The sequence below is a fragment of the Harpia harpyja genome, chromosome Z (genome assembly GCF_026419915.1).
Source record: "Harpia harpyja isolate bHarHar1 chromosome Z, bHarHar1 primary haplotype, whole genome shotgun sequence".
Taxonomy (NCBI): Eukaryota; Metazoa; Chordata; class Aves; order Accipitriformes; family Accipitridae; genus Harpia; species Harpia harpyja.
In genome coordinates this window covers 112,767,170-112,776,871 of record NC_068969.1, presented here as the reverse complement: position 1 = coordinate 112,776,871, position 9,702 = coordinate 112,767,170, and the positions used below count along the sequence as shown (strand labels likewise).

General features: G+C 58.8%; 1 protein-coding gene across 2 annotated transcripts in view; it reads left to right on the top strand.

Moving 5' to 3' along the window:
- The first annotated feature begins 1,027 nt into the window (after positions 1-1,027).
- The window catches only part of SKOR2 (SKI family transcriptional corepressor 2), a 34,658-nt gene continuing 25,983 nt past the window's right edge, over positions 1,028-9,702 (top strand). The window contains exons 1-2 of one of the 2 annotated variants that reach the window (XM_052777359.1): positions 1,028-1,132; positions 7,763-9,702. The exon at positions 7,763-9,702 is cut by the window's right edge and continues 382 nt beyond it. In XM_052777359.1, coding sequence (XP_052633319.1) covers positions 7,796-9,702 — 1,907 coding nt within the window. In that variant the 5' untranslated portion in view covers positions 1,028-1,132; positions 7,763-7,795. Of the gene's footprint in view, positions 1,133-7,178; positions 7,289-7,762 lie in introns of those variants that run through there. The other variant, XM_052777360.1, reaches the window with a different exon arrangement.

Sequence of the window (9,702 nt, the reverse complement as noted above, 5' to 3'; positions counted from 1 at the left end):
TTTTTTAAAGATGGGATGCGGGGGCTCCACGTTCCCTAGAGCATCCCTCCCCCTGCCCGGTAATTTATCCTGCTTATTCCTAGGGAAGAGGGTCCAGGGGGGGTCCCGGGCACCCCCAGGACTCCTTTTTTCCTCCCCAGCTCAGCACCTTCGGGTCCCTTTCCCCGACAAGGGGGGTCCCACAGCAGTCGGAACAAGAGGTGATCTTCATTTGGGGACCAGGAGCCCCCTTTACCGGGGGGGGACACCCCACTCTCCCGTTCCCCCCGCCCCAATACCTTGGGGTATACGCTCAGCGTAACTACACAGGCTGCGGTACTCCTCTCCTTGCAGCCAGCTAAAGGCTGTTCTCTTAATGAATTACTAATGAGTTAAAATTGGACAGCCGGCTTAATTAAAGCGTAGAGGCAATGTGTTTACCACATTGTAATTGAACTCATTAGGGCTTCGGCTTTGTGTTTTTAAGCAGCCGCCTTGTTCCGCACGTCGAGTGATCCGCGGGAAGCGTTTTGCTGGGGACGGGGACATTGCAGGAGTGTGGGGGCTTTGGGGGGGCATCCCCCCCATTCCCTTCTCTCCCGCAGGGGCTTGTGCTGGGTGGGGGGGACCCCTCTTACGCTCCCGCCAAGCACTCACGGTCGGGGGGTGCTCCCCTTTTTGCCGGGAAAGCAGGGAAGGGGTAAAGGAAAAATTTGGGGGAAAGGGGAGAAATTTGGGGTGGGGGGAGTTTGGGGAAACGGGGAGGGACCCTGCAACAGGGTTCCTCTTGTGTGTCCCCATCCAGGCGGGGGTGCGTGGGGTACCCCCCCCCCCCATCCTCCGCAGCCGTCGGGGCGGACCTGCCCCGGGGTAGCAGTTCCCCCCCCCACCACCACCACCACGACCATCACCCCCCCCCTTAACGAGGGGAGGGGGCCGAGGAAGGGGCCGGCTTCCCCGGCACCGCTTGCAGGGCGCTGCCTGGCTGCTAGAAGGCGTCCGAGACCCGACCCACCCGCGGCACAGCCACCGCGGCACAAGCGGGAGCCAAACTTACGCGCAGCGGAGAGACCGCGGAGAAGCGGCCCGGTGCCGGTCGCCCCCCCCGCCCCGCCACCCGGGGGGGGGCCCCCCATGGAGCTCGGGTGGTCAGGTAAGCCGTGGGGCTGGATAGAATTGGGGGGGGGGGGGGGGCGGCTCCTGATTTGGGTGTTTTCCTTCCCCCTCCTGGAGTAAGGAGTTATGTCGCTTGCTGTCGCGATAGGTCGCAGGGTCGTGCTGCTTCTCAAGGGAGGGGGACGTGGCTGCCCGACACCGGGTGGGGAGAGGACCCCCCCACACCCCCGCAAGTTTGGGCTGTAGCGGAGGGAAGGGGCGATGCGTTGGAGCTGCGCGTCTCCTCGTCCCCGTTTCTCTCCTAGATATATATATATTTTTTTCTTTTTTAATTTTCCTTCGAAATCATGAACTTCGGACCGAGTTTAGACATCGGTCGGGAGGAGCAGGGCTGGCTGGTCCCCAAGGCCAAAGCGGGGACCCCCCCCGGCCCCCGGGGAGGTGGGGATGGGGGTGCGGAGCTCCCCGCTCAGCACCGCGCCCGCGTAGCGCTCCGCGTCCTGCCGGTAAGGGGGGGAAGGAGGCAGCGCTGCCTCTCCCACCCGGAGTGAGCCGGGGAAGGGGCTGATTTGGGGGGAGAGGTGGGATAAGAAGAGCCCACCAGCCTGGTGAGAGGCGTCTCCTTTGCTTTGTCAGTGGCTCCGACGTTGAAAAGCCAGGGAAAACGAGAGATTTTTTAATTTTTTTTTAATTTTTTTTTTACCGCCTGCACCCCCAGGGTTTGGGGGGCCGAGAGCTGGAATCGAAGCGGGGAGCCCTCGGGAAAGCCCTCTCCCCCCCCCCCAAGCTCTTCCTCGACGGGTCGCCTGCTTGTTGCACAGCTCCTGCCCCGAAGCAGGGGCTCATTCCGGTCTATACAGCCCTTCAGAAACGTCTATATAGAGCTGGCTTTACAGAAATATGCCTATAGTAGCATATACATCTAGGCAAGTCACTTTTTTTTAACATAATCCTGAAATCGTGGCGAAGGGAGGAGGGGGCGAGAGAGGTGTGGTGGTGGTGGAGGAGGAAAGAAGTTGCATTTGGGTGTAGAGGGGGAGAAGGTGACAAGCAAGACCCCGAAGTGGGTAATGTGAACTGTCAAAGAGTGCAGGAGCGTAAAAGCCAAACAATCTCAATCCCCATAGGTTGTTTATTCCTCATAAAATACAACTCTACATAGCAGGAAGTTACTGCAAACATTTATCAATAATGAATGAATCTCCTGTAATAAAATACTCACGTAATTAGCTACAGTCAAGTACGTGCATTATGCCAAGGCTTTTGCAACTCTTTGTTGAAAATCCGACTTAGATAAATCCTCTCAAACAGCCTTTTAAGAAGAAAAAAAAAAAAAAAAAACAAACCAGGAGCAAACCACCACCCAGCATTTCTCCTTCTTTTATGCCGTTTTTGAAACCCAAACCGTAACTACTCCTGAAATATAACGGAAAACTCTTTGGTGAATTCAGAAGAGTCATTAACATTCAGCTTTAAGTGAATGTTAACAGTAAATAAAGAAATCTCTTGATTGTAATAGTTGCAACAAAGCAATAATAAACCAGTGGGTGGTCATCAGTAATGATAAATGTATCATTATTACTGTGTGGGGGGGAACTGGGTTTGGAAAGTACTTCAGACTTTTTAGTGGCAAGCTTGGTGGCAATTCGTTTCTTAGCCTGGGAAAAAAAAACGCCATATAATTTTATACACAATTTAGGTGAAAATAAATTTAAATCTGTATATTACATTTTTAATTTCAAGATAGTAATTAAAGCTGGTTCATTATATCTCCTCTGAAAGTCTCAGTGCTCATCTTAATTGCCTGTTTGTACAATCTGCTTTCTAAGACACCCAAGGTTACTGGGTTCTGAAAGACGCAAAATTGAATTATTTACTGACGTGATGACTCTTCGCCCGATAGCGTCACGTTTCCCTGGGAAGTTTGGGCTCGCTGCTCCCCATCACAGCGCGGTCGGGGCCTCGCTTCTCTGCCGAGGAAGTTTGCTGCTCGTTTAAATACTTCGAAGCAGGCACGTTTCTGATGGAAGATGTTCGGGGCGCTTTAATTTATGCGTTTGAAAGAAAAAAAATCAATAGCTGAGGTGTTTTTCGTTGGGGATTTTTTTTTTTTTCCCTTCCTATTCCACCCCCTCCCCCGGGGGGGTTAATTCACCCATATCTAAACTTGCAGCTTTTTTCCCCTCCCTGCCACCCCATCGCCAGGCAGGACAGAAATAAACCCACCCGCGTTTTTAAACGCTGAGGAGAGGGATATGGAGCACTCATCTCCTCCCGGGCTGCCAGTCGCTTCCCATACGATGAAATAAAATTGCAAATCGCTTTTTTTTTTTTTCTTAATGCTGTTTCTATTCGGGAAGATGATGCTGGAGGGGAACCTCCTGGCTAAGGTCTGCACGTACCTTGGGCGAGGACCACCTCGGTCTGGATCGCTCGGAGCGTATTAAATTGGGAAGTTAAGAGATTTCCCTCAGACAAAAGATGCCGTTCCCGGTTCCTTCCCTTCAGCCGCCGTGCTGGCTTTCAGCTCCCGGAGGGATATCAAACTACCCAGAAATGCCCCATCCCTAAACTCTCCCGGTGCCTTTAGAGAGCCAGGAGAAGATCGCGTTGAGTCTTTTCCCCTCCAGTTATTATGATTATAGATGCATCTTTCCGAGGCGTCCTCTTGCCACTGAAAAACTCCACGTAGAGATCTCTGCCCTTTTGTTGTGTCTAGCTGGGTTATTCAAGAGCAGAGACAAAAGCCCGAAGTGATGTGATCTAAATGAGCTCCGGGGTTTTCCAGATGGGACCACCTCTATTCCAAATGCCCTCTCTGCTTTCTGCTTAATATAATAAAACGCGATTAAAAAAAAAAAATAATACACAGGAAAGAGCTTCGCTCTAGAGCAAGCAGGGCAAGCGAAATCTACCCCAAAGTGTTTTAAAAACCTCCTTTGCTGCCCATGTTTTGTTAGGAGAAGGGGGTTTATAACGCTACCTTGTGTGTCTGCTACTTACACGGCTGCAAGTTTCAATGGGATGTGGAGGGGTGGGAGGAGGGAATGGATCCGCGCTGGGGGTGGTTTTCTTTGTGGTTTTTTAAACGCACCAAGGTTATCTTGCTCCTCGTGGCCTCTTTGCTACAACATTTAAGCGCTGTGGAAGTAAATAAAGGCCGTGAGCGTGGGTTGGAGTGGTTTAAACTTGGCCGCTTTTCTCAGCTGCTCGTTTTCACACGAAGCAATCCGCAGCCAGCTTATCTGCTGCTGTCGCCTCCCGCTCAGCTGCTCCAAGGCAGAATCGCGGTAGAGGAGGGAAGAGGGAAAAGGAGCCAGGACTCGTATTTCTCCCTTCCAGGCTTCTGGGAGAAGTTTGTCCACCTTGCCCTCGTCTCTCTTAGAAGGTGACTCCAACCCAGCCGTGGCAAACGGCAACAGCAAATAACGAAATGAACGGGAGTGATTGGAAGTGGCAGCAAGACAGGAACCCAGGTCTGCAGCTACCTGGGGGGGGGGGGTGTAGACACCCCGTCTCAGGTCGGGATGCCCCCCCCCGCCCCTTGCCGGGGTCCAGGCTGGGCTCCAGCCGACCCGCGGGGACCGCGATGGGGTCGGAAGCGGCCAGAGCAGCCCCGCGGGCCTCGCTCGCTTGGATTCCACCTGCGGGAGCCGCCCGGTCCCTGGGTGGGCCGACCTTTCTCCAGCAAGCTGAGCTTACCCCCATACCCGTGCTGGGGTCGTGCTACCCCACGAGGTTTCCCAACAGGCTTAAGTAGGGAAAAAAGTAGAGAACGGTATATTCTCGCCCTGCTTCTCTAAGGTGCGGGTCAGTCTCTGATCCCACTTCGGAGAGCCCCACCGAGCCAAGGCCCCTCGGGGTGGCTGCGGGCAGTGACCGTGGGACACGCAGGGTCTTGCACCCTCTCCCCTCTTTGGGGACTGGTAGACCCAGTCCCCGTGGGCTTCAGCTTTCCCTAGAGAGGAAATCGAGTAAGGCTCTCAGTTTTTCCAACGGAATTCAAGAGGGTCAATAGCACTGAGCAGGCGAACAAAAAAGTTTAGTTTTGCTTTTCGTTTAATCATCACAAAATAAAACGCGGCCGCCGGCTAACGACTCCCCCGGACCGAGCCTGCGTTTTCAGCCTCTCCCGGGTTGCAAGAACCGAGCTCGGGGGGTTGCTTCGTTGAAGGCGTTTTGCAAAATCCGTTTATCCCTTTCGCCTCCTTGCAACCGCTTTTCCTCTTCTTCCAACGCCGGGTTCAGAGCCCGGGGCGAGGTTGTCCATCCCCGGTTCTCCCGGGAACCGCCGGGGATAAGCCACCGAGAGTCAGGGGAGCGGGCTGCCCGGTGGTCGCTGCGGGGATACAGGCACCGAAAGCCCGCAGGAGCAAGAAGCTTCTCCCTAAACCTCTCCCCCCTCCCTGTCCCTCCTGGTGCCGAGCAGGGAGCGAAGACAGGAGGGGAGATTTTCTCCGTGGCGTGGTAATAGATCATACAATGTGTGACACGGGTTTAACCAATAAAACAATTTGAATCAATTAGCTGGCGGAGGAGAGTTTTGAAGTGTAAAATTCATGTCAGTCTGGCTAGGAAGCATTGATTAAAATGTCACCAATGTGAGGCTTATAGCTATTGCTCACACGAAAGCAGCAGGCTCCGTGCAGAAGAGGCTCGGGAAAAAGTAGGAGGGAGGGGGAAAGGGGGGAGCCTCCGTGTGACAGTGGTGGCACGGGGGCGAGCAGGGTTTAATAAGAAGTGACAGAAGTAATAAGGAGAAGTGTGATTTATTTATTTATTTATTTATTTTCTTTGCCAAAGTTAGAGAGGATCCGAGAGATCCGGGGGGCTCCCCCGTTTTGCTGCCCGGGGTGGAGGGGGAGGAAGCGGAGTGAGTCGGTGAGCTTTAGCGTGGATGTTCTGGGAAAGATCGGTGCAGAGATTTTCGCCTGGATCTGAGAGACCCGGAGAAAAAAAAAAAAAGGAAAAAAAAAGTTAAAACAACCCCCAAACACCAAGTTTTCGTGGCTAAATGTGCAGAAAGATTTGGTATTGGTCATGTGCATGGAGGGAAAAAGAGAGATGGAAGCATTTTTGTAAAAAAAAATAATAAATCAAAGCGATATTAGGAAACACCCGACGGTCCAGATATCCTCCCCGTTTTAGCTAGAAGGGAGTTTTTCTTTTCCCCGTTTTTTAGCCGGTTCCGCTGGTTTCCTCGCTGGAAAGGACCGGAGTTGGGCGGAGTGGCGGTGGGGACCCACGAGGTTACCGGTGCTTTTTTGGGGAGGTAGATCGTGAAAAATCTCCATTTTTACTGCACTGTATTCACCTCCTTTCGAAGAAAAAGGGGAGGCAGACGCGGCTACCGTGCTGCAGACTGTTTGCTGGTGTTTTTTTGTTTTGTTTTGTTTTGGTTTTTTTCTTAATTGGGGGCATGAAGCAATTGGGGGGAAAAAAAAAAAAAAGCCGTATTTGCGCCGTGTTGCTCTTTGTGGGAGCGAGAATCTGGGTCCGGGTCCTTCTGAAAGTGGCTTTCGTGAATGACTCCAGTGTATTTGGGGAGTGCGGGTCGCAGCAGCTCTTCGTGCCCGGGAGGACACGGTTGTGGCGAGAAATCAACTTTTTTCTCTCTCTGTCCTCCCCCCCCCGTAATTTCGGACAGATCCTTTAAAAAAACCAGCGTTTCCGAAAAGACGCGGCTTTTATATCGAGCATATTTAGTTTCTTGGAAGCGATGGGGCTCAGAGCGTAGGGGGAAAAAGAAGAAAAAAAAAAAGAAAGAAAAAAAAGCCAATATCCCCCCACCTCCAACCCTTCCGTCCCCGAGCTCGGCATCCCCTCGCCGGGAAACCGTGCGTGGAGCCGGGTCGGAGCGGGGAGGGGGACGGTGGGAGGCCGGACCCCGACGGGGCGCCCGCATCCTCCCCTCCCGGTGCGGGGTGGGAGGGAGGGATGGGAGAACCGGACCCCCCCCACCCACACCCACCCACCTTCACCGCCCCCCGGCCGCTGACGTCACCGTGCCCACGGGGGACCGCCGCGCTCCCAGCGAGGCGCGGAGCTTCCGCGCTCGCAGCCGCCGCCGTACCCGAGGGCAGAGCCTCCGGGCCGGGCCGCGCTGCTCCGCGGCTGCGGGGATGCTCTCCCCTCCCGGTGACCGCTGGAGGAGGGCCCGGAGGCGGTACGGCTAGAGCGCGGCCGCGGAGAGGTAAAGGGGGAGGCGGGCGGGGAGGATGCGCGGGTGGTCGCGGAGAACATCGAAACTTTTTTTTTTTTTTTTTTTTTTATTATTCGCTCCTCTTTCGCGTTTTCCCGTTGCACACGGGTGGAGGCTGCCCCGTCCCTGGGGGTGCGGAGGGAGGAACCTGTCGGGCCGAGTACCCGCGGAACGTTTTCCCGGGGCAGCGGCGGGTTTCCAGGACGGGGAGGCGGCCAGGCGGCTCCGCTGAGTGTTCCGGGATGAAGCGTAACGCGTGGGGTCGGGGCATCTTTCTACCGGGGACCCTTCGCTCATTTACCGTCATCTCCGCACCCGCGGTGGGATGCGCACGTCGGGGACCCGGCGGGTGGGGGTGCGTGTGCTTGCGGTGGGTCCGTGTGTCCCCCCCCTCCCCTCCATCCCCGGTGGGTCCCCGGCTGACGGCGATCTGTCTCTCTCCCCCCCCCCTTTCCCCACCCGCAGCTGGACGAGAGCAGCCCCCCCGGCGCTGAGGCGATGGCGACCAGCCCGCTGCCCGGCCCCACCGACATCTTGTTGCCGTCGCCGTCCAGCGCGTACCCGCCGGACCCCATGAACCAGCCGAGGGCCGGCCACGCCGCCATGAAGCCCAACCAGGTGGGGCAGGTGATCCTCTACGGCATCCCCATCGTCTCCCTGGTCATCGACGGGCAGGAGCGGTTGTGCCTGGCGCAGATCTCCAACACCCTCCTCAAAAACTTCAGCTATAACGAGATCCACAACCGGCGGGTGGCTCTGGGCATCACCTGCGTGCAGTGCACGCCGGTGCAGCTGGAGATCCTGCGGCGGGCCGGGGCCATGCCCATCTCCTCCCGCCGCTGCGGTATGATCACCAAGCGGGAGGCTGAGCGGCTTTGCAAGTCCTTCCTGGGGGAGAACCGGCCCCCCAAACTGCCGGATAACTTCGCCTTCGACGTGTCCCACGAGTGCGCCTGGGGCTGTCGCGGGAGCTTCATCCCGGCCCGCTACAACAGCTCCCGGGCCAAGTGCATCAAGTGCAGCTACTGCAGCATGTACTTCTCCCCCAACAAGTTCATCTTCCACTCCCACCGCACCCCCGACGCCAAGTACACCCAGCCCGACGCCGCCAACTTCAACTCCTGGCGCCGGCACCTCAAGCTCACCGACAAAAGCCCCCAGGACGAGCTGGTCTTCGCCTGGGAGGACGTCAAGGCCATGTTCAACGGCGGCAGCCGCAAGCGGGCCCTGCCGCCCGCCCCTCCCGCCCCCGCCGCCGCCGCCGCCCCGGCCGCCTGCCACCCGCTGGGCTCGGTGAAGGCGGCGGCCGCCGCCGTGGTGGGCGGCGGGTTGTTGAGCCCCCACCTCCTGGCCGCCCCGCCCGAGCTGCACCAGAAGCGGCCGCGCTTCGAGGAGGACGAGGAGCTGCAGGAGGCCGTGGCGGCGGCGGCAGCGGCGGCGGCCCACGGCGGCAAGAGCCCGCGGAGCTACCCGGTCATCCCGGTACCCAGCAAGGGCTCCTTCGGCGGCGTGCTCCAGAAGTTCCCCGGCTGCGGGGGGCTCTTCCCGCACCCCTACGGTTTCCCCGCCGCCGCCTTCGGCCTCTGCCACAAGAAGGAGGAGGGCGGCGGCGGCGGCGGGGCCGATGCCCTCGGCGGGGCGGCGGCGCACAAGGCCGCCGGCGGCGGCGGCGGCGGCGGCGGGGCGGCGGGCGGCGGCCTCTCGGGGCTCTTTTGGCCGGGCAGGAAGGACGCGGCCTTCTACCCGCCCTTCTGCATGTTCTGGCCGCCCCGCACACCGGGTGGGCTGCCGGTACCCACCTACCTGCAGCCACCGCCGCAGCCCCCCGGTGCCTTAGGCTGTTCGCTGGGCGACGGGGCCGGCCTGCTGCGCCAGGCTTTCCTGGACCTCTCCGAGCCCGGCGGCGACGCGGGGGCCGCGGGGCTGGGCACGCCGACCGCCGCCGCTGCCGCCCCGCCGCCCGCTCCCGCCGCCGCCGCCGCTGCGCGGGACCCGCTCTTCGAGTCGCCCCCTGGCGGCGGCGGCGGTACCGAGCCCGCCTCGCCCGCTGCCTCGGAGGGAGGAGGCGGCGGCGGCGGCGGGCGGGTCCCCGCGCACCACCCGCACCTGCTGGAAGCAGGGGCGGCCGGGCGCAAGGCGGGCGGCGGGTACCACCACTCCAGCGCCTTCCGACCGGTGGGCGGTAAGGAGGACTCGGAGAGCCTGGCGAAGCTGCACGGCGGCGGCCCGCCTCGCTCCGCTTCGCCGCCGTTGCAGCTGCTGCTGCCGCCGCCGCCGCCTCCTCCTCCTCCGCCGCCGCCGCCGCCGCCGGTCGAGGAAGGGGGCTGCGAGCGGCACCCGCTCCCCCCGCCGCCGCCGCACCCCCCGCACCGCCTCCTCTCGCCCGGCGGCACCAGCTGCAGCTT